Here is a 26128-nt window from a genome sequence, read left to right as displayed (position 1 = left end):
AAATTTATGTAATGGCTTTATTTCACTGGATTTTCTAGCTCCCACACATTTACTGTGGGGCATATAGCGTTGCTGATGTCCGTACGTCCTGAAATCGTGTGTGTCCGACTCCTCCCACACTATAAGTCTGATTTGCTTCAAACTTTCGCAGATGACGATAAAAACAGATTTTTTTTCTGTGACTATTTTTACCGCAGTTATGATCTTTGATAGTCTTTGCTATAAGGCATACAGAGAAGAATATTGTGTGTCCAACTCCTCCCATACTATTAGCCTGATTTTCTTAAAACTTTTACAGTTACATGTTCAAGCTTGATGTGCAGATGACCATAAAGGAATGATTTTTTTCTGTGAATATTTTTTTCTGCAGTTATGGCCCTTTGATAGTTTTTTATATAGAGGTCGGCACATTATGTGAGGGCAACCGTTCTATGGACAGAGTTCTAGTTTTTATGACAGATACATGAGTGAAACTGTCTTTAAACCTGAGGCACTGCAAAAATACTACATAAATAAAATCCTGTTATTAAGGCTGCTGCTAAAATAGAAAAATTGGTTTCCACACAATAACTTTAGTTTGCATTGAAAAACCAAGGTTGTATATGGGGTCATTGGGGTCAAGTTTAAGGTCAAGATAACTTATTTAATCTTCGCACTTAGAAAATTCCACGGTGGCGCAGTGGTCTAGAGCGTTAGACCAAACCTACTTTTTAGTCAGTGGAACGGAATGGCGACTGAGATAAAAAAAACAACATTTTTTTTTTCTTTTTGTGTGATATAAATGTCATTTTAATGCCATTTGGTCAAGGTCAAGGTCACAATTACCAAAAATATATTTTTTCTCTATTTTTTTTTTCTAAATGTGATCATCAAAAAGCTGGTTTCCGCTTTATAATTTTAGTTTGGACATACTTACTGCCACCAAACTTTGTGTACAGCAAGCTTATCTGAAAAAATAGCTTTAAATGATATTTGGGGTCACTGTTACTAAAAATAGAAAAATGGCTTCCACTCAATAACTTTAGTTTTAGTATACTTGGTGTGTAGATAGTTTTTATCAAACACAAAAATGTTGGGAATGTATTTGAGGTCACTTGGATCAGGGTCAAAGTCAATTTAGCTAAAAATAGGAAAATGGGGTTATATTTGAAATAGAAAATATATTTTTGTGCTGTGGAATGGAATGGTGTCGGATCAAATCTCACTGAGATCCAATTTTTTTTCGTTATTTTTGGTGACAAAAAGGTCATTTTAATGCCATTGGAAAACTAAGGATAGAAAAATATGGTCATACTTATAATTAAAAATAGATTTTTTTTTTCAGTTTGATCATCAAAAAGCTGGTTTCGAGTTTATAACTTTCAAGAACTGACTTTGAATTGTATTTTGGGTCACTGTTACTAAAAATAGAAAAATGGTTTATGCTAAGAACCTGATGGCGTGATGCAATTGAAAACCTGGTTTTCGTGAAATTTCCACGTTTCTTGTTTTATTTTATATTTTAATCTTGCGTCTTCTGACACTTTAAATATGTATTGTCCGTGGTTTCAATACATGAAAGAATGGCAAAGGTTTTCAGAACAACATCCTGAACAGATACTGAATCTTTTCTTCGAAGACCTAAAAGAGGTATTATTATTACCTGATTTCTAATGAAAAACATAATTCTTAGCTCGACTATTCAATAAAAAGGTAGAACTATTTTACTCACATTTTTGGTCTGTGTCGGCGTCTGCATCCTGGTTGGTTCAGTTTTTTTTTAATGCAAGCTTGTATCTCAGTAGCCACATTGGAGAATAGATTATAACTTCGCACATTTCTTCATTGTGATAATCTAACATGCATTGCATACGTTCCATAACTCTGCTCTGCATCTTTTCAAAGCTATGTCCGCTTTTTCTGTATAACAGTTTGTGTTAAGTTTTTGGTATGTACACTTGCTACCACATAAAGAACGGCTTGAATCTTCACACACTTCACAGTGATGATCATACATGCAATGCTCAGGTTTTGTAACCCTTTTTTGTATATTTACAAAGACGTCCGTTCTTCGACTAAGTAATTTTGTTTAAGTTTCAGAATGTAGCCTATATCACTAGTAATCACTTGTGAAACTGGATCGTCTGTCAACATTTAGCTTGTTTATGCGACAGAGGCTGTATTTTTCAACTGATCTTCATAAAATTTTGTCAGAATGATAACCTTGATGAAATCCAGGGCGAATTCGAAAATGGGTTATCTGGGTTTAAAAACTAGGTCACTAGGTCAAATAAAAGAAAAACCTTGTGTATGCGATTGAGGCTGTATTTTTCAATTGATCTTCATGAATTTTGGTGAGAATGATTGCCGTGTTGAAATCTAGATTAATTTTGAATATAGATTATCTAGGGTCAAAAACTAGGTCACTAGGTGAAATCAAAGGAAAACCTTGTGTATGCAATAGGGGCTGCATTTTATACCGGATCTTAATGAAATCTGATCAGAATGTTTGGCTGCATAAAATCTAGGTCAGGTTTGAATCCCAGGCAGTCGGCGTGTGACTTTGGCCCCTTATGAATGATGGACCCCAACCCTGTTCTCTACAACCTAGATCCCCAACATAATAACAGAAAAATACATTTCCAAAAAAAAAAAAAAATGCTAGATATAAAAAAATTAAAGGTATGGTACTTTACGGCCAAACATTAAGGAAAAAATGGAATGGCCTCAGTAACGATCTCACTGCGTACACAATTTTCGGTCGATTTTTGAAAATCTGGTCTTAATCAACGCATAAAGCATAAATCTTAACGGTAAACATGCACTTTGGTCTCAAGGCTGCATCATTTTGATGCAGAGAGACGCTATTCTTTGACAATGCATCGAGTCAATTTCCTAACGCTGTATTTCTCGTGAAACATCAGCTGCCATGTTTATACCAGCTCACGTGGAGAACATACCTCCAGAATCGACCAATCGCAAAAAGGCTGCGTAGTAAAAACCAGTTCCGGGTCGCCGTATAAACATGGCAGCTGATGTTTTGAGAGAAATTTCCCAACGCTGGATGCATCGTTATTGACGGAAACTGGACGAAGTAATTATAGGTAAGCGACTAATCATTTATGTTTCTAAAGGGTGGCCACGACTGTGCTTGGAAATAACGAAGGGAATAGGTGGCTGCCATTGACTTGTCTATTGGCCCGAGAAATATACGGGTTAGGTCACATCGTGTACGAGATGATATTTGTCAAAAATAGCGTCTCGCTGCATCAAAATGATGCAGCCTTGAGACCAAAGTGCATTTTTACCGATAAGATTTATGCTTTATGCATTGATTAAGACCAGATTTTCAAAAATCGACCGAAAATTGTGTACGCAGTGAGATCGTTACTGAGGTCATTCCATTTTTTCTTATGTTTGGCCGTAAAGTACCATACCTTTAATTTTTTTATATCTAGCATTTTTTTTTTGGAAATGTATTTTTGATCTGGGTTGTAGAGAACAGGATGGGGGTCCATCATTCATAAGGGGTCAAAGTCACACGCCGACTGCCTGTGGTTTAAATATGGATTATCTGGGGTCAAAATCTAGGTCACCCGGTCAAATTAAAGAAAAACCTTGTGTACGCAGCAGGGGCTGCATTTTACACTGGAAATTCATAAGCTTTAGTCAGATTGATTGCCTTGATGAAATCTAGGTTAGGTTAGAATATGGGTCATCTGTGATCAAAAACTATGTCATTAGGTCAAATCAAAGAAAAACCGTGTTATGCGATAGTGACTATTTTTCAACTGATCTTCATGAAATTTGGTCAGAATGATAACCTTGATGAAATTAAGGTCAAATTTGAATATGGGTCATCTGGGGTCAAAAACTAGGTCGCTAGGACAAAGAAAAACGTTTTGTATGCGATAGAGGCTGTATTTTTTAATTGAGGTTCATGAAATTTGGTCAGAATGATTGCCTTGATCAAATCTAGACCAAATTCGAATATAGGTCATCTTGGCTAAAAAACTAGGTCACTAGGTCAAATTGAAGAAAATACTTGTTTACACTTAAGAGACCACATTTTTGGTCCAATCTTAATGAAAATTGGTCAGAATATTTGTTTCCATGAAATCACTAGGTCAAACATGTTTACACTGTTATGGTGTGTTTCTCAGGTGAAGACCTAAGGCCATCTTGCCCCTCTTGTTTGTACCTTTACTATCAAACAAAAGTAGTTGGACCACGGGCGTAGACGTATATCTAGGTTAGATCTTTTGAGAAAGTGGTTGGGATATGATATACATATTTATAAATCGAGCTTCTTATGCCTATAGTTTGACATGTATCCGAAAGCATAATCCCTACCCGTAAGGATTTAAAAGTATTTGAATTTATATTATTTGCAGAGTTATTTCAAAGAAATAAAATTTCAAACAGAAACACTGTTTCTAACAGAACCTTCTGTATATTTATTTTATTGTGAATGATGTCTTGTTGTGTTTTATATCCAATAGGATCCTGTTAGAGAAATTAAGAAAATCAACAGTTTTCTTGAGACAGGAAGAAGTGAAGATTTAATCAAAAGGATTGCTGAAGCTTGTGACTTTAAGAACTTAAAGAAAGCTGATGCAGATATCAAGCTTGCAGAATTTTTCATGGACAAGAAAAAGAGGTCAAATTTGTACAGGAAAGGTATGAAACCTAAATTTTCATAATGTTTATTAAAAGCGAATGTTTTTATGGTTTTTCTTTCTTCAGCAGTCTAAGTCATATATCGGGGATTTTTAAACTTCGCCAGTGGTACTGGTTTTCTTACCAGTATTATCTTTTTTTTTTTCTCTGCAGGTAACTGATTATTTCTCCACACAGATGATTCAAAGGTTTAATACCTATGACACTGGCATTGGACAATCATAACAAAACGATATACATTATCCGTGTTTCTATTCGCGACATCTTGTTTGGTAGTAAAGTATTAAAGTCAATGTTTCATTTAATGTGCTTTCCGGAGCAATGCCTCGATCAACTGAAAATTATAGAACATATGTATCTTAAGAAGACGCTTTCAAATGCTTTACGAATTTACTCTTATGTTACACTAGCTTCCTTTTGATATTGCACAAAGTCAGATATTTAGTTTATAATGAATCTGTGTTAATTAAAATATTCGTAAGTTTCACCTTGATTATGAATGAAAAACTAGAAGAACCTTAACCTTTTTTTCCCGAAGAAATAGGAACTGGAGACACTGGAGAAATCTTATTTGAGAATGAGTTGTTTGCGAATCTTTACCAATTTTTTTAGGAGATTGAAAAATCTTAAATTTTGAGCGCGTCCCTTAAAAAACCCTTACCCATTTTCAGGACAGTTCGGGGACTTAGTCTTAATTTTGAGTCGGTACCTTAAAAACACTTACCCATTTTCAGGAGAAATCGGAGACAGTTCTAATTTTGAGCGGGTACCTTAAAAATCCTTCCCCCTCAGGAGAAATCGGATACTTAACCTTGATTGTGAACGAGTAGCTTAAACACCCTTACCCCTTTTCAGGAGAATTTAGAGTATAAACAATATTAATTGTGTGTTTTCAGGAGAAGTTGGAGACTGGAAGAATCACTACACAGTTGCACAGAATGAAAGGATGAACGAGTGGCTTGAGGAAAATTTCACAGATACGGATCTTAAGTTTAGATATAAATTGTGAAAATTGAAACACTTATTGTTAATTTAAACAATATAAAATTACAGATTGTATGTGAATATTTCTAAAGATTGTGTAATTAAAACTGACTGCTTTGTTTGCTTTGGGCTAAGCGCCGTTTTTCAACAGTAATGTTTCTGAATTCTGTACCAGTACTAACCTGTTCTTTGCAAGTAACTCCTAACTTTTCAAAATTATATCGAGCTAGATGATCAATGATTTCAGAAACGATCGCCACAGAGAACATACGCCTTGCCCCGGGATCGAACTCGTGACCCAAAGATAGTTAGATCTGCACTTTTCATATCTAATTATGTTGGCGGACCAAACTGACTATAAATTACAAAGAAAGACATGAAAATCTATTTTAAAACCTTGCAAAATGAAATATTTGCATGCTATACTGCACTTTAGTAATTTCTGATAGTATGTCTAACCTATTCAAGCGATTTTTTTTTTACTTTGTTTTACAGCAAGATATTTTGCAATGTTTAATGATGATTAAACACAAGAGACACTTCATATTTACAAAATTAATACTATTTTGTCGACATGTTATTTTATATCAACATTTTACATATATTATACATACCCTAGAGGATATTTGTTTCAACATTGTATGATATGTTTAATCTGGTATAAACAAGTAAATGATATTTCGATCTTAGATATAAAACCATTCCTTCATTTTCACATGACACTGAAACCATCGGCACCCCCATTGATTATACGTCTACGTATAGCCTAGGAACCATTGGTATATCGGACTAGTATCTGAATAGGTATTGGTCCAACATTCAGCCGATATCAGACATCAACATTTAACCGCTATCTGTAGGATATAATATCGTGCCCACATTACGTAAATTTAACATGCAAAACTGATACTGGGCTTCTACTAAAAACCTTAAGGGTCATATATCGGCATGATATGTAATGCTTGCTGATAAAGCAATTAAATATTAATCAAAGACAAATAAAAAGAAAAAAATACAAAAAAAAAAATTCTTTTCTTTCGCCGCCTCAGTGTGACACTATTTTACCTGCGTCTTTACTTTTATTTATCAACAAATTACATTAGCAAAGGTCTGCAGAGTTTGATAAATTGCTCAGTCTGGTCCGTCAGAGCATTTAAGATCTTTCATCATTGATGTATCGCGTTGTCAAGTAGCTAATGTTCTCTCAACTGCTTTATGTCTTAAACAGTCTCTTGCACATTTGTAGCGTAAAATTGGAAATTATCACATAAACTACTTTATATACAAAGTTTACCTGATGTGAAGAAGTAGCAGAAGGCATGAAAACAGGAACTGAACATCTTTGAAAGCCATTAACAAGGATTGTTCTAAAGGTTTGCTTTACACATAGAAAATAAAATGCATGCAATGTTATTATAACGTTTCCGTTTGTAACAGGCTGAAAGGCGCTCGAATCCCGACACGTGCCGGACGCCTCTAATGTTAACTAGGGACGACTCGCACAAAAAACTACACCATTATTTAACCGAATATTTACAAAAGTAAATTAATCCATATTTCACAAAGCAAGGGAAAAAAAGAATCAAATTTTGAAACACCTCTAGAGCATCGTGCAGGCTCCTCCCCGAGATTACATGAAACCGATCATATCTAGGCACTTTCCCGCCTAATTATCGTGGTAAAGCCATTGCTCGTAACACTTAGCACATAACAAGCGTTCGGTTGTCCGTAGAAGAAATGACCATTGAGTAATTTTATAACAAGAAAAAAACATATCATTAGATGTTGCACATGCGCGAACCAATGAAATTAAATGTAATAAGAACAACTGAATGTGCACGAGACTTGATTTACAAGTTTAAATGATCTATAAACGATGCGGACAAATGTACAAGTTTGAAGGCCTGTTACATGTTAAATGTAAATAAAGCTGAAAAAGTTTTGGAGTCTTCCGTTCGTTGTCGTGATTCTTAATTTGGTTGAGAATATGCTAGAAGCCCGTTTCACGAAAATGCAATTCATACCTTTAGTTAGATGTTACATAACAGTACCATTAGTTATAACTTGAACTGATTAACGATATTGACGTAGGCATATCCAGGATGGCCAACCCAAGTGACTTTTTGGTACAGTATACATGGAGGAAACGTCTCGAATCAGGTGGCATTTTGCGTATATTTTCCTTATTACTGGACGAATTTTCATAAAAGTATTTTTCTAAAACACTTTGCCCCAAATGCTTTTCGTAGATTAACTGTGTAGATAGGGTACACACTCGCGCAGTTGGGCGAAGTGTTTGAGATTACAAAAGTTGCGTGGGTTGGCCACCCTGATATTGTAAAAACAGAACAACAACCGTAAGATAATATCTATTATTATATGTTCTAAAAATAACCTAAATTTCATTGGCCGAAATTGCTCATCATCTTTCAAAATATATTTCATGTTTGATGGTTAGTGGGTCTTCCCCATTAAACATGACTTTCTAATAATAGAATGGAAGTCATTTGTTGTTACTTTTAATCATTAAATATGTTGCACTTATTCATAAACCTGAACTCATATAATAAAACAGTTATTGACTATTGAGCCATTGGATATGATGTGATATTCGCCGGAAGAGAGCAATATTGACCTCAGCTATTGCCTCGGTCAATACTGCCCCCTTCCGGTGAATATCACATCATATTAAATGGCTCAAAGGTCAATAATTGTATAATGTATAAACCACATTAATTTGAATGTTGATTAAATATGTCTGTACGAACGCGACTTCGAGGTAGATCTTGGACCCTAGATTAGCCATTATCAAACACCCTTACCTATCTATAAACAGTGGCTTTGGATGGAGAAGAATCACCACAAACAGTTTTAAACTCTTGTAGAATCTGCTTTGCTTGTATATTCAGTGAACAACGCATCTTTATTTTGGACCTAATTTCCTTCCTACCTGCAGCCTCTATGGTTACTATAGACAACACCAATGTATACGAGTGTGTTGTGTTAAATCGCTTGTTACTCGGCTATATTAAAACAAGTCATTTGAAATTTTCAATGTACATGGCTATTGAAATCTCCTACTGAGAAGTCCATGAAAAAGTTGTACTAGTATCTGTAATAGCTTTTACAGAAGCCCGTTAGTCTCAAAACGTTCCAAATTCCCCACGTAAATTGATTTATTTCGTAAAGATTTTTCAAACAGATATATTTTAGAACTGTCATCTGCATGTATATATGCTTAAATTGACCATGTTTACGTAACAATTAACTTCTAACTGACTTCTAACTGATCTCAAAAATAATACGCGCCCAAACAATACGATGTCATGATTGTTTATTTACAGCTCAAAATGACGCCTGATAAAATCCCAGTTATTTCCCCTTATTTTGGGTGCATAAAACCAAATTTTTGTAGCAAATAAGTTAATAAAGTCCGTAATTCTTCCTGCAATATGTTAAAAATACCCTAGAAATTAAATTAACAAGTGACAAAAGACTTTGTTTGGTCCTTTAGGTAGCAGATGCCAATTTTTGGACTGTTTGCAAGGCGGTCGGAGACCGTCTTCCTCGGATTCAGCAGAAATCAACTAAATCAGTGAAATGAAGGAAATGAAACATACAGTAATCATGTGTTTGTATGTCTTCATACGAGTCTGTAGTCTATATAAAGCTAATAGGGAAACCTAGGTCCACAAAAAATATGGACCAATTTTCGAAAATATTACCTCATCGGACCGACTTCAGCTCACTTATTCCGTTAAGGTCAGCTGAATGCTTGTCAGAAGTTTAAAATATGTCCATCCACAGCACCAACGCATAAAAGCCGCATTGAATATCATTTTGAAGGAAGACAAGAACAAACAGCTACCTTAATCTGTAATACGTGCACATTTTCAAACAAACAAGGCTTCAGTCAAACATTTGGAAACCTGATAGACAGTCTTCTCCACCGATAACATAATACCTGTTAAATAATAAATATTTCATGAACAGTCGTGACCGAGCATTGTATCGTCCGTCCTAGTTTATGTATTGCTGTCATTTGAGTTTAATCAAAATACATTCCAAAGCTTTAAAGAATGAGAGAACTATTTTAAAGCAAGGTATTTTTTTGAAGCTGTGTGCAGGTCTGAAAACATACAATGAAACACCATTCCGAATTTTCCGTATTTTCATTTTTCTGAATTTCTAACAACAGTAACACTGTTTATTCTATTGGCAAAACAATTGTTATAATAAATTATAAGTTTATTTAAAAGTTTCTGCGGATAACCACAGATCTAATGGAACACCATTAATGTTCAGAACTGCTGTACAGATGAAAATCATGGACATTTAAATGCATCGTTAACAACGAATATTCAAAAGCGTCACTGGTAATTTAAAAAAGGTAAAATGATTGTTCAGTTAGTGACATCATCTTTAGCATAATTACTCTAAAGGCTATTGAATAATCAAAGTGACACATGACGCCCATATAATACTTGAAAAGAAGACTATCATGATGCCAATTGAAAACGAGTTGTGGCTTGGGGTTACATTATAAAAAAAACTAAATCAGACAGATCCTGTTGAAAATGAGAACATTAAGAAATTATAATCGTTTTCCTTCTTGAGAAAACACATGCTTCTTTAAATAAGGAAATATGTAATGATACAATAAAAGATTACTTAAAACGCTTCGAAGGAAGGAAATTAATGAAATAATGTACTGTAAAATCGTACTATGTATTTGAAGAAAGCTGAAAGTATACATTCTCGTCAATCACTGTTCTTGCATCATCGAGTCATTTTAGTAGTTATTATGTTCTCGCTGAACCCGGGGCTCGTGGGCTCGAGACCTGCTTGGTAACGACTGCACCGTTTATTGTACAAGCACTCTGTTTTCCGGACAGAAACACGCCCGAGATGCTATATATAATCTAAACACCCGTATATGGAGCTGAACTAAATAAGTATCAATTATTTTTATGGTTTGCTTCCCTTGCCTCTAGGTCAAGGTTTTCCTTCTGTCCATACAAGTTCATCTTAATGTAACACCTACTTATTAGCAATTAGGAGTGACCTGTCGCTTTTATTTTTAGATTTGTATTTTCCAGACTGTTCCATTTATTAAATAAGGGATTGAAAGATATTTGACGTTTTTAAAACTATAAATACATTTCAAATAATATACAAACTAAAACTGCATCGGTAGCTCAGTTGGTACAATTGAGGAATTTTGATAGTTAGTGATTTAACTTTTGCGATTAAGAGGCTGTAGGTTCGAATCCCACACTGTGCGATTTGTTTTATGATTGAATTTGTTTTATTTACATTTTCATGTTGTTTTTTATTACAATTTATTTCATCATTTCAATTTCATTTTTTATTTCATTCGTACAATTTCAAAATATTCAATACATTTCAAACACATGCGTCCAATGGAGCATTTTCACACTTGCTGTTGGTGTAACTGTTAGTTTCCTCCGAATCAGTGTCATCAGCTAATTGAGTGACCAAATTGTTAAGAGCTTTGTCAACCATGCTGAATAATTCACAATCAAGAAGATATTTGAAAAACCTATATTATATTCGAAAATAGCAAAAGGATACAAGTAATGCGATTCAAATACATGTTTAACATTATCATCATTTTAAAACGTATGTTAGCAAAATATAAAATGAAAATAAAATATAAAATGAAAAAATAAAATTGATCTCCGTCGGAATTCGAACTCACATAAGTTAGATTCTAAAGCCATCACGCCTACCACTTGTCGAAGTAGACAGTCATTTAAATATCTATTATAAAAGTAAATTATAAAAAGGTAGGGTACCCCTTTACTGAAGTGGATTATTCCAGTAACCTTTCAAATCTATTAATAAAAGCGACAGGTCACTCCTAAATGCTAGTAAATTATATCGTATTTTCTCTGTCCTGTCATAATACATACATCTGCATATTAAGTAGGTACAAACATTGCAGCTAGAACATTGCCAAAAACTAGAACATTTCTAATCTCGTTACTGTTAAACCTGATAAAGTCGGCGATTTGTGATACATTACATTTCTTACACGGTATTCATCATATGAGCCGCGCCATGAGAAACCAACATAGTGGGTTTGCGACCAGCATGGATCCAGACCAGCCTGCCCATCCGCGCAGTCTGGTCAGGATCCATGCTGTTCGCTAAAGGCTTCTCTAATTGCAATAGGCTTTGAAAGCGAACAGCACGGATGCGCAGGCTGGTCTGGATCCATGGTGGTCGCAAACCCACTATGTTGGTTTTCTCATGGCGCGGCTCATATGATCATTCTCATCCATCACAGGAACCATAGTAGACCTCTGATATGCGAGAATGCATCATCCCATACCAATTACCTGGGGGACATTGCCTACTAGTTTTTTTAGACACGTCAGACAGTAAGAGTGCCATTAACAATTTTATTAGCAAAAACGTGAATAACAATGTCGTTCTAATTTAATGAATTTATGTCAGGTTGATGGTGACAAGAACCCTGGAATGAACTTTAAAAATAATCTTGCATTAGTTCCCTTCATAATCATAATCATAATCATAAACCAGACTTTCTTTTTCAAACTCAAATTTCAAAAAGGATTTGAGAGCAAATATATTACATTAAAACTGATATTGCACTTATTAACATGCAGTGTTTTATTATTTTTGTTGTTCCTTTATCCCCCTCAAATAGTAAATTTAAACCATAGCAAGTTAATATTTATTTAAACTGGTTGAATATGTGCATGTCTGTTTATCGGAAGTTAAAAATGTAGAACATGTGACAGTTGTTAGAGGTTAAAAGGTATGTCACAATAATGTTTTATATAAAACCAAGGCTCAGATTGTTAACGGTGTTATTAGACGGATAAAACATAATTACAAAAGAAAAAGAATGGCTAAACTTACTGTAGAATATCCTAATGGAGAGACGTGCGAATTTGTTCATGCATATGGCTTGACATACAAGTAAGTAAAGAGTTCATTTACGTACAAACACTTTATTCTTGAACACGTTTCATTATACACGTTACATGTGTGAAGCAGTATATATTCGCTAACACAGGTTAGAGAACACTTACTTTCACTGACAAGATATGACATATTCAGTGACATTATATAATATTGTCTTTTATATGTCTAACACTGGCTTTATTCTTCAAATTTAATGTTTACGTTACATTCACTTTCTTCATAATTTGTTTTGACTCATTTTCAGTCAAAAAATTATAGATCTGATATCTAACGGAGACTTGAAATCACACATCGAAGATATTCGGAACCTGGAGATACGAGATGACGACATATATCTTGCCACGTATCCAAAATGTGGTAAAGTACTTTTACTATACGTTTTTTTTATCTCACACGAACAAAGAGTGTTCTTTTGCAGTAATCAAATGTTTATCGTACGCGGTAATTGATAAACTGTTGGATGACCTTTCGTGGAGATAGTTGTATATATTATAAGAGAATTTTTTTTGTTTGATTTTTCCATGAATTTGCATTCATTCTCAAGGTACACCTATTTCACAATGATTCTGCTTTGTTTTGGTGCAAAATATTGAGAAAATGTAGAGAAATGACAATTCATTACAGGTCACCCCCATCCCCAAAAATATGCAAAATTTAGCCCTGTGCAAGCAATATTTCAATTAATTTTACCTTATTCGTGGAATTTACACTTAACATCCATTTAATCGTTACGATGTTTGTCATTTTCATTCAGAAACATGCTAATTTCAATATTATTTAGACAACTGAAATGCTAAAATGCGAGAAAAGACATTTACTAGGTCCTAAAACGAACCAAAATAGTGCCACCTGGTCGAAAATTCGATTTAAATTCCAAAAACACAAGAAATTTAAGCGTTTTCAGCCATTTGTTACCGTTTTACATCATAAAGAATAGATTAATGGCATTTCCATTCATTTTCGAGGGGTTTCAGAAAATAACATGTATTGCCCCTTAACACTGTGGGGAATCACATGATCAAAATAATCTCTAAACCAAAGTTATATTTTGAAGAACATGAATAAATTTCCTATCATGATAAGAGATGAAATTTAAACATAGCCTATCATATGACTAATGAAAATTGTTAAATTATCATGTAGTTGACAATAATGATAGATATCCTGTAATTACAAACACTAAGGAAAATAAGAAGTATCAGTTGAAGTGTTCCAGATAATCAGAAGGTGATTGTGATTGAAATATATGTAGTTTAATGATACATATGTGTTGCCATATGATAGGCTGTATTTTAGATTTACAGCAAAAGCTGTTTCAATATTTTCCCATATTATTCATATATTTATTTTGGTTTAGAGATTATTTTGATCATGTGATTCCCCACAGTGATTAAGTAAATCTGACAAATTAGCATACAATAAAAACATTTCTGTTATTGTCAGTGAGATATCGAAATATTGAATTGTCTCCATTATTAGTGACGATATATTTCGATATCACACTGAAAACAAACAAATATCCTCAATTAAATAATTCTGATATGATATTAAACGAAAACTTTTATTTTACCAAAACAACAATCAACATTGAACTATTCCTCATTTAACAAACTTCGTGATATGAAACTCTTTTTGATGAATGGCACCGAGGGAAAAATCTGTTTGCAAGGACAAATTCGTTCGTTTTCGCTGTGGAATAGGTCATACCTGTCTAATTCATTCTTATCTTCTGAAGAAAGAAGAGCGTCGAAAATGTACATCGTGTCAAGCACTACTTGCTATTAATGAAATCTGTGAGAAAAATGTTTTGATTGAGTAGGTGAATTTCCCTCTACAGCGCAGTATAATGTTTAAAGTACGAACTTTGAAATAGTTGCTTGAAACAGTCAGTTTCTGTTGAAACTTTTATATTAATTTTACAACTAGAACATATTCATTGCAAAACCTTAATACGAAAAAATAATCATATTTTTGACTCGCTAAATAAAAAAAATAAAATAATAAAAAAAAAACACCAAAGACAAGTACGTGAATCATCTTGATCAAGATGATGTAGGTTTTTTACATAGAAATTTATCTCTTCCTCGTAATTTGGCGTCGGCATTGAAACAAACGCGGCTACGTTATTCTAGATTAGCAAAGATAACTCGCAAAACATCACTGTTTGGCTGAAAGTTTTAAACTGTGATGTAAGATTTTTTTACAAGTATAGGCGAAATGTGACAGAGATTCAATTGGGGAACCAAGGTAGACCTCTGGTAGGCGATCATGTCTTATAAAAACTGCTATCATAGTTATTGAAAGGAATTGGGTTGGTTGTAAAATCAGGTGATAAGATCAAATAACAGAGATCTTTTAAGTCTGTAGATTATCCGGTCCTCTACGGACTGGTTATGTTTGTACTTTCAATATAAACTTAGTTCAGCTGGAAGTATTTTCTATGCATTAGTGTCAATCAATCCTTTGAATTGTAGTGATTTGATTGTAACCATTTCACCCGAAACGTCATAGGAACCAAGGGTGTTTAAAGAAATATGTTTGTTTGTTCCGATTTAAGTCGGAAAAAAAACTACCGTTATTAAAATGACATTCCTGACAATTATTTAGCTTGTATTTTTTAAAACTTCACAAGAAGCATGTACTTAATGACGTCTGACTACATTTTTGAAACTATTTTGTTTCTTTATCTATCGACTGAAATTCGGAAAATGTAACATACTGTAGCTGCGTATGTCTGACTACGATTGTTGTTGCAATTTCATTTGTGAAACAAACATGCCCGTTTGTGGGCGGGGTAGTTTAAATCTGATTGAGTGGTGGAACTAGGGCCATAATGGTTCTATTCTATATTTATTATGCAAGATTAATTTCCAGTCATTTTATTTTTGTGCATTTTTCTTCATTTTACTGCATTTTTTTACTATTCGTCCGAATTTGTGTCGTGCATATATCAACAGTATTTGACCTATCCGGCATTTGATGTTGTGGAGTTTGACTTGATTCGTTAAGACTAGAATTATATCCCCTGACTTAATCAGCAATACGTACAAAGGACTGAAAGTTCATATCACACAATATTCGACATTTGTGTAATTAAGAAGTATATTGTCAGGCTAAAATCATGCTTTCAGAATCCAGGAGATACATCTATGCGTTTATTCATTTAAACGCTTTTTGTTTCAGGTACACATTGGGTTTGGGAAATTTTGGTCATGTTGAAAAGAGGAAATGCCGAATACGAAACAAAAACAAAAGAGGCAGTTTTCTTGGACTTCCGGTCACCGGAAGTAGTAAAGAGCATTCCATCTCCGAGAGTCTTGAATTGCCACTACCCTTGCAAACTTGCGCCTAAAGAAATCTTCCAGAAAGGAATAAAGATTGTTCATGTTATGAGGAATCCAAAGGATGTTTTCGTTTCATTCTATCATCACATGAAAACCATGCATTCAGGACCATTCACTATCAGTTTTCAAGAGTTTCTGCCTCAGGTCATGGGAGAATATGGCGTGTGTAAGTATAAAACTATACAGTTTAGTACTAAGAATGCTTATTGAACTAATGTATAATTTTGGGTGAGGTCTTTTGAGATACATGACGTCAGGTTTAAAGATACACAGTACATTCATGAGTGACACAACCTATAACCTCATGTTTTTACGATTGAATTATCTCGTGCGTACGACAATTTTTCTCGAGAGCACGATATCTTATCTCGAGCGTACAACATCTTATCTCGCGCGCACGACATCTTATCTCGTGCGCTCGACATCTTTTCTCGTGCGCACGACATCTAATCTCGTGCGTTTGACATCTTAACTCGAGTGCAAGACATCTGATCTCAAGCGCTCGACATCTTATCTTGTGCGCACGATATCTTATTTCGTGTGCACAACATCTTTTTTCGCGTGCACGAGGTAACATGTCGAGGCACGAGATAAGATGTCTTGCGCATGAGATAATTTAATCTTAAAAAAATGGAGTTAATAAATATACCACAGTAGTACGACATCTTATCTCAAACGCACGACATCAGATCTCATGCACACGGCATTTTATTTCGTGCAAACGACATCTTATCTGGAGCGTACAATATCTTATCTCGAGCGCACGACATCTTGTCTCGTGCGCACGACATCTTAACTCGAGCGCACGACATCTTATCCCGAGATCTTATCTCATCTAATCTTGTGCGCACGACATCTTATCTCGTGTGCGCAACATCGTTTTTTTCGCGCGCACGAGATAAGATGTCGTGCGTACGAGATAATTTAATCTTAAAAAAATGGAGGTCCTAAATATACCACCGAAATATTGCAATAATATAATCTAGAATTAACATCATACTGATAAAATATAAAATGTACAAACTATTATAACTTTTTACCATGGCATAATACCTCTATTATGTACAAGTACGTCATTTCATTTATTTTTAGTAGTGTGTCCTTTGACATTTTAGGTCTGTTTTATTCCTGGATTCAGTACATGAAAGAATGGGAAAGGTTTTCAAAACAACACCCTGAACAGATACTGAATCTTTTCTTCGAAGACCTAAAAGAGGTAATAAATAAACCATTAAAACAGACTGATTAGTAATGAAATGGAAGCTTTTAGATGGGTAGCATAAAAAAGTATGAGCTATTTAATTTCACTCGCCCATTGATCGGCGTCCGTACATGTGTCTGTGTCTGCGTCCCAACTGGTTATTTTTTTGTATGTGAGCTGTTACCTCAGTGACCACATGTGGGAATGGATTACACCTTCACACACACTTTACTTTGATAAAATGACATTCATTGCACCGGTTCCTATTTCAACTTAGCAGCTGGTTTCCCGGTAACAAATGAAGAAAATTGATTTAATCTTCACACTCTTGTTCACGGTGATGATCCAACTTCCAATGCACAGATTTTATAACTCGTTTTTGTATTTCATAAAGTTACGCCCGTTACTTGGTATTTTTAAAGCTTTTATATGTAGACTGGTGGGAGTGGATTGACACACATTTCCATGTGAATATTTGGCATGTAGTGCGAATTTTTCATTTTTTGGATTTACCGTTGCTTCGCCTCATCTTCCACAACAATCATACAACACCCGTGACACTTCTTGCATATGTATGGAAAGGACTGTGCCCTTTTATACGTAGAATTTAAAGCGGAATTATATGCACTCGTTTACATTTGCTCTGATATTGTTGATATTTATTTAGGAAGGCCATGCATATTCTAGCACGATATACAAGATGGTGATTCAGATAAACAAAACATATTTGCCATTCGAAAAGAAATTCTGGTTCTAACAGAACCTTCTATACATATATTTTAGTGTGAATGATGTCTTTTTGCATCTTATTTCTGCTAGGATCCGGTCAGAGAAATTAAGAAAATCAACAGTTTTCTTGATACGGGAAGAAGTGATGATTTAATCAGAAAGATTGCTGAAGCCTGTGACTTTAAGAATTTAAAGAAAGCTGATGCAGAAATCAAGGTTGTTGACATCGCCGAAGACAAGAAGAAGATGTCAAAATTGTACAGAAAAGGCAAGAAATCTCAACGTTCATAATTGTTATTAATTGTGTTTGTTTGTTATTGTTTTTTTTTCAGCAGTAGATTTGGCATAAAGCGGGTACCATTTAACTTAACCTGTTCCAAGATTCCTGACTAGTCTTATACTGACAGCTTGTCCCTACATACATGATTTAGAGGTCCTGGTCATATTGACATTAAACAGCCATTGCGGAGAGCATATACATTATCAGGGATTCGAACCACGACCTCCTGTTTCTTATACAAGACTATTTTTCATCTATTGAACTTACCGGATCAGAGTCACGTCTCGTTTGACTGAAAGGCCAAGTGTGAAAATATAAGTGTCTAAAGAAGATGTTATGAACGCTTTAGATTAATGAATTACATTTTAATTAGGTATTTTCATGTATGTTACACTGGCTGCCTCTTAATGTTTGGTAAAATCAAATATTAAGGTTATAATAAACTCTGCTTAAATAAAGCTATTCATAATATTCACATTAACTATGAACAAAAGACAAGAAGAACCTTTACCGTTTTTCAGAAGAAATATGAAACTGGATTAGCCATTTTTCAGGAGAAGTTGTAGACTGAAAAATCTTAATTTTGAGCGAGTATCTTAGAAACCCTAACCGTTTTTCAGAAGAATTTGGAGACTTAGTCTTAATTTTGAAAGAGTAGCTTAAAAGCCATAACCACTTTTCAGGAGAAGCCGGAGATTGCAAGAGAATATCTAAGAACCTCTACCGCTTTTTCCAAGAGAAGTGTTGGAGACTAAATCTTGATTGTATTCTTTTTCAGGAGAAGTTGGAGACTGGAAGAATCACTTCACAGTTGCACAGAATGAAAGGATGAACGAGTGGCTTGAAGAAAATTTGATAGATACGGATCTGAAGTTTAGATATACACTGTGAAAATTAAAACAATTGTTATTAATCCAAACAACATAAATGAATGTATGTGAACTTTTCGACAGATCTTGTATTAAAACTGACTACGATTTGCCTGTTTGAGTTAATCGCCATTTTCAATTGCATTTCAGTTATGTTGCACTTTATTAATTTCTGGTAGCATATACAGACATCTCTGTCTAACCTATTGACTCGTTCTTTACTTGTTATACAATCAGATTTACCTATTAGAGAATAGATACGATTTTCTCGACAATATGTATTGAATACCAACATATAGATGTAGAGTGGTGGAACCTATGCTCGCGGTATTCCTATGCTCGCGATATTTCGATAAATATGCTCGCTGCAGAAGCACTGATAAAAATACTTCATCATGCTATATTCAACACCGACCAGTGGTGAAATGCCTTTACAACAAACGTAGCGATAGCCGCGCATGCCGCTCACGTGACGTATACAGCAGCCGATACATTTTACGCAATCTGTATCCGTCGCACAAATCTCACACAAATATGTCAAAATCACTCAACTAAAGTTAGTTTTTTTGAAATCATGCATTACATTCAGATATAAGATACATTTAAGAGCAAGATGTGATGAATATGGCGCCTGGCTACACTATGAGTGCCTTTCGAACCATGAAAAGATCTTAGTATTTTGACAAAGTCCAAACGGTTCTTCCTGAGATGTAGGGAGGAGTAAATTTCCTACACACAAAAGACGTGTAGAAAACATTAGCGAGTTAATCACTGTCGTTGTTTGAATCTTTAATACTTCAACATTCTGTTTTTAAACAACATTATTATACGTTTTTAAGCTCTGTTCTAATAGTGACTCCATTTCTGTAAGGGAAATATACACATAGAGGCACATACTAAATTTTATCCCCATTTATTTTGTTTTTCACATAATAAATGAGTAATGTTCTAAATATTATATTCAAATATGCTTGTTTGTTCATTTTTAGCCTGCTGAATTTTTTTTTCGTCCTTAGTTTAATCGATATTACATACCGCCAGCATAGGTTCCCTTCAGGGCGAATTTTCACCTTTTTACGTATGCCGTGTCGATAGCTCAAGAGACGACTAAGTCACGTGATGACGCACAACAACAATATGTTTCGCTAAAAGGAGGATAACTTTATGTTTTTGCATAGGCAAATCGAATTAGTAATTTTTTCTTGCTTCTTAAAAAGATTATATATGTACAAAATACCGCGAGCAATGGTTCCACCACTCTACTATAGAAAAAAAGACGGTATTGGCTTAAATGTTATAGTTAAATATAAAAAATATCTTTCACCGAGTGAACCGCAGAGACAACATTTTGTGGACTGTATGATTTTATGATAACCAGTCTTAAATGTAAAACAAAACACTCTTTCATTTTGACAGCACATTGCAACCAACGGCGTCGGCATCCTTGTTGACTATATATGTACGTATAACCAAGCAAACATTGGCATTACCAAAATCAGATATTCAGCCGACATTTAACAGCTATCTATCGCAAATAATATATCGGACCGATCTTACTTAAAATATATTTACAAAACTGAGATCGGACAAATATTGAAAACCTTATCTGTCCGATATTGGCCTGATATGTAATGCTCGCTGGTAAAACAATAAAATTTTCATTTAAATAGAAAGAGGAATAAAAGGAAAAAAAATACAATCAACTATTTCTTTTCCGTAGCCACCTCAACGCAACACAATTTTGTCTGTATTTTTATCTATATATTTTGTTATAGTTTATCAGCAGAATATTTGTACTAACTGTTTGAAAACAGACATAGGTCAGGAGAATTTGATTAATGGCTCAGTCTGGCCCGTCCAAAAAAGTTCACTTCTTTCTTCAAAGATACCGCTCAAGTAGCCAATATTCCGCCGAACGATTCATGTCTTAACCATAGACCTGCGTATTTGTGTTGCAGACACGGAAGTTTTCGTATAAATATACCTCTATATAAAAAGTATATCTGCTCAGAAGAAAGAGCAAACTATATGATAGATAGGTAGACAACTATGGAAGCCGTGGAGGGCCACTTTTGAGTTTCGACTTATGTTTTTTTTAAATTTTTGAGTTATGACTTTCGACTTTTGACTTATGACTTATTATTTTTGACTTATGAGTCGCGTATTTGTTCTACGTGCATGCCTCATGATGGTGGACAAGGAGATATCAGACTAAGTAAGTTCATTTTGTCTTAGTTTTTTTCCTGCATGATTAGCGAAATAATTGAAAGTGAATTTTTGAATGATAGAACAAGTTAAACGTAGAATAGAAAGGAGAAAGAGGGAAGAAATGGGAATGTCTCGGGGTTGCTAAAAGAATCTCTTACATTTGGATATGTATGTCTGTACATGAGTGAACATAATCATGTTACTCTGATCAGAAAGGGCTGGGTTTCAAAATAGAACAGTGTCCAAGTCAATTACGAAATTTCGCAAATTATTAAGAAGATCGTTTCGACAACGGTTAAAGATTCTGCATTCAAAAAAGAAGTGGAAATTAGTTTCAGCCTGTCCACATTGGTACAATGGTGTGAGTTATCTTTTAGGTAAAGATGTTGATTCAGTTCACTGCATTTGGTTCGTAGTCGTGTATGGAGCACCTGGAATTTCCTGTTTCTTTGGTAGCTCCGGAGACAATGTGAGCACATTCATTTTGAATTTTGTCGAGTTGATCCATTACATACTTGGTACAATTGCCATACACTACGTCTGCGTATTCGAGTATTGGTCTTATGAGAGAAATATATATGGTTTCAAGGGAACGACGGTCAAGTGAGAATTTCAATTTACGCATTATGTATACCCTCTTCTTTTCTACAATGAAGTTGATATGAGAATGACATCAATAATCATTTGACAGGAATACGCCAAGATGTTTATGTTCAAAGACCTCGGGAACAATCTGGTTAAACATTCAAAGAGGAGAATGAAGTTGAAAATTGTGTTTTCTTGAAATTACCCGGGTTTCTGATTTGGAGGGATTGAATGTTACAAGCCATTTTTCTGCTCATGATGAAATTGTTTGGAGCAGATTTGCCGCAATGTCCGGTTGCTGAACGATGATATATAGTCTTGTATCATCAGCAAACAGGCTGATGCATGATCTAATTTGTCATTGATAAAGATAAGGAAAAGAAGAGGTCCGAGAATTGTACCCTGTGGAACTCAGCTTTGAGAAATGCCAGTTAGATTTGACTCCTGGCAGAACAACGCGTTTACGTCTATGTAAGAGAGAATCTTGAAACCACATGTGAAGAGAACCTGTGATTCCTGCGAATTTAGTTTACATAGTAAACCTTTGTGCCAGACTTTGTCAAAGGCCTTGCTTATATCGAAAAAGACAGCACGAACTTCTAGACCGCTATCGAGCGCTTCACAGAGAGTATCGTATATGAAAACAAGTTGATTAAGCTGTACAGGAGTAAAAAGCAAGAATCATGAAGATGGTTAAAACATGCTTGAAATTGAGGTGTTCAAGAACGTTTTCAATAGTGTTTCAGAGATATGTTGGACGATATAGTTATTTAGAAAAGTGGCATCATCTTTCCTGAAGTTTGCAGTAACATGGGCTTCCTTTCACGTGGCTGGCACAGTAGAAAGTTGAAATGAAGCATTGAAAAGGTCACAAAGAGAAAAAGATGGTTCATGAGAAACCTCAAGTAGAATTCTGTTGCTTATACATTCATGAAGTACGGCCTTGTGAACTGTTAGGGACTTCAAGACATCTTCAGTTTCTACTGGAGAAAGATTAATTTCATTTAGAATAGTGGTAGAATTGGTAAGACCGAGATTGGGTAACTCTATATTTTCGTCATCAATGTATTCTTTCAAAAATCCCATGTTAGACGCTGTGTCCACGTGCAGGAAGACCAGGAAGACCACATTTTTTAATTCGATAGTATATCTCATTCGGTATACCGGTATATTGTATGCTACCGTGAAGGGATCCCGATTTTCATCGCTTCGCGAATCGATTCCCTAATAATGAAACAATGGCAAATGCAAACGGAGAAGTTTCTGTAGGAAAACACATTTAAGCAATAAAATATGTAGGAACATGTAGACATCAAGTCATACAGCGCAGACTTATCTCTCTGTTACAAGATTGCGTGCCAAACTGGCACTAAAAGGTTCCTATATACACGTACGTTTTTCTGTCATTTATATCTGAGCGGAATTAACTATCATGGAGTCTCAGCATCTTTTACACTTAATACATTTTTTTTTCAAAATACTTTATTAGAGGTTTAATCATATTAAATCACATTGTGAATGTATTTCTAGATGTCTAATGTATAAATACAGCATTCAAACCGATTTCTAAACAATAAAATAAAAACAGTCGCACCGATGCCTGATTTTATTTCTGAATTTTAAAAATAAAAGCATTTTATATAAATGGAAATTTCCATTTGAAGGTCTGCTAACTTTTAAATGTATCCATTGAGTTGTTTTTCTTCCATTTTCAGGACAAAAATATTTGATACTTTGTGTCATGTTTAGTGAAATGTTACAATACGGATAAAAGGAAGGCAAACTCGAAAAAGTTCGATACGCACCCCAATTAACTTAAAAATCTAAAAATTAATTTCCATATTTACCCCCTTTCGCTGCCATCGGAAGATTCAAAAGATGGCAAAGTGGCGTCTATGACGTCGAAAGCCATTACAAAATCCTGACGTCAGTAATTATGTTCATGCTTGTGGCACCATGAAATGTCTCAACACCACTAAATGTCACAACCACTGTTAAATGTCGCACTTCCCGTTTGACACTACGACTTATATAATAAAAACAATTCCTTGTGTATATTTTTTTTATTTAAAACCGTCTTTCCTGGAAAGAACCAGTAAAGGCCTCTTAGTTAGGTGGGAGACACTCAAGAGCATCTCAGAAATTTCCAGTGCTTGGACCGGGATTCCAAACCCGGACCTCCGGATTGACAGTCCAGTGTGTGGCCACAAGACCACTGGCCTAGAAACTAACAGCAAAAAAAAAAAAAAAAAAAAGAAGAAAAAAAAAAGAAAAAAAGAAATGAAAATACCCTCTCGTACCTAAAATAAGGAAATCTTCGTTTTCTGCAGCTACACTGGTACAAAACAGTAACACTGTTTAGGTTAACTGGCTGTGGGTATATAATAAGTGACGCGAGCAGATTAGAGTCTCTCTTGTACATCCCTTTACATAAACTGGCTTAACAAGATCGGTGCAGTTCACATTATTCGTATGTGCATCGAATTGCGATTTAATGTCTTTCAACCTGTCGTGTTCGGTTCTTTGGTGGCAAGGCATTTTTATGTCGCATATATATCTTACATTTTCCCAATAACAAAAATATACTTTGCAGCAGCTTTTACTGAAATGAAATAGATTGGTCTGGACTGGGCTAGTTTAGCCTATATATTTGATAGAAGCCACACGCTTTTTATACGCCCGAAGGAACGTATTATATTATGACACCGGTGTCCGTCTGTCCGTCCATTAGCAGTTTTGTGTTCGCTCTAACTCTTGGTCCCCTTGAAGGATTTCGAAGAAACTTGACACAAAAGTTCACCACATCAAGACGACGTCCAGAGTGCATGTTTTGGATGGCTCGCTTCAATGTCAATATCACACTTAGGGGTCAAATGTCATATGACTTTGTTTCGAATCCACTCTGTAACTCTTGAACTGGATTTTAATGAAACTTGGCACAAATGTCCACCACATCAAGACGACGCGTTCTTGCATACCAGACGGGGATTTCCGGTATTTTTACCGGTGCTGGAAAAATCCATCTTACACCCCGGGGTGTAAGATGACTCTCGTGCTTTAAATGACGTATTACGAACTACATATATGTAGAAGATTTATGTAGTTATTTATATTTTATTTCGAAAAACGGAATAAAAATCCAATACCTTGACAGTTCCTCTTTGTTCCTGATGGTATATTTCTCGATTCAAAACACGTTATTTTATCAAAAATTCATAACGTTACGCTGGAACTGATAAAACAAAACCGGAACTAAACATTGTTATTTGTCTTTGAAACGTCATGACGTCTTTCCTGTTTACAACCGTTGATTTCCCGCGCTTTGTTTAAATACGCTGCTATAAGAAATAGTTCTAAAAAGAAAGCCGTTCGACTGATTTTATTTTTATTATTATATCTTGATATCGGTATGCAAGAAAAAGATTCTGTCACTGGTTATAGGTGCAGATGGGAATATCCGGCTCTCGGGTAACTGTTTAGGCGGTAACTCGGTAGGAACCTCGTTACCGCCTAAACAGTTACCCTCGAGGCCGGAAATTTCCATCTGCACCTATAACCAGTGAAAGAATCTTATACACTGCGCATGTTTTGGATGGCTTGCTGTAATGTCAAGGTCACACTTAGGGGTAAATGGTCATATCTTTGGGAGTATATTGCTCCGCATTGCGGTGCTCTTGTAATCTATTGCTATCGTGAAGGAAAGTTCACGGTCGGCAACTGTCTAAAACAAATCTTCTATTTTAGTAAAGTACGGTGGTATGAATAGGACGCACACTTATGTTTTGTTGTTTTTTTTTCCATTTATCACCAGCAACCACAAGAAGATGTCTTGCGACTGAACCAGAGATTTTCAGCTTACTTCGACGCGTACTGCGGGTTTATTATAGCGGTTTTCTCAAACTATATAAGAAAGTTATGCATCATTTAATAGTGGCATATTTAACATCCGGTTCTAATGCCGTAATACTGTTTCTATTCAAAATATCCTTCTTAGAAGACAACGATGATGTCAATTTATAAAATTTATAAATATCCGTTTTATTGTACATGTATATGAATTACCAAATAATAGCGTGGGCGCATTTTTGTTAATTTTGCCCTTTTACCTTTACTTTTTATCGCTTTCTGTATCTATTCAAATCTTTTGACTACCTTATTTATGAACAAAAAGCTGGAGGTCGCAAACTTTTTCTTCTTTATTTGAAGTGCTGCAGTTTATTTATACGCTTGCTGTGAAATTCTAGCTAGTTTTCGCTAGCTGTGAAAACGGTTGTTGATTCAACGATCAAAA

At 34.9% G+C, this 26128-nt stretch overlaps 2 protein-coding genes across 2 annotated transcripts; both read left to right on the top strand.

The window, feature by feature from the left end:
* The first annotated feature begins 458 nt into the window (after positions 1 to 458).
* On the top strand, positions 459 to 6321 carry LOC123536438 (sulfotransferase 1A1-like). The gene is made up of 3 exons (XM_045319632.2): positions 459 to 1629; positions 4482 to 4659; positions 5556 to 6321. Exons 1-3 carry the CDS (start codon positions 1531 to 1533, stop codon positions 5666 to 5668), a joined length of 390 nt encoding a protein of 129 aa, XP_045175567.1. The 5' UTR covers positions 459 to 1530; the 3' UTR covers positions 5669 to 6321.
* Positions 6322 to 12432: 6111 nt separating this feature from the next.
* LOC123536436 (sulfotransferase 1A1-like) lies at positions 12433 to 19254 on the top strand. Its single transcript, XM_045319629.2, has 6 exons — positions 12433 to 12615; positions 12866 to 12978; positions 15805 to 16131; positions 17081 to 17181; positions 17986 to 18163; positions 18954 to 19254. The coding sequence occupies exons 1-6, from the start codon at positions 12542 to 12544 to the stop codon at positions 19064 to 19066; spliced, it is 906 nt and encodes a 301-aa protein (XP_045175564.1). The 5' UTR covers positions 12433 to 12541; the 3' UTR covers positions 19067 to 19254.
* Positions 19255 to 26128: the final 6874 nt, after the last annotated feature.

The sequence above is a fragment of the Mercenaria mercenaria genome, chromosome 17 (assembly GCF_021730395.1).
Source record: "Mercenaria mercenaria strain notata chromosome 17, MADL_Memer_1, whole genome shotgun sequence".
Lineage (NCBI taxonomy): Eukaryota > Metazoa > Mollusca > Bivalvia > Venerida > Veneridae > Mercenaria > Mercenaria mercenaria.
The sequence above is the reverse complement of the archived record's forward strand: the minus strand, read 5'-3'. Positions and strand labels throughout refer to the sequence as shown.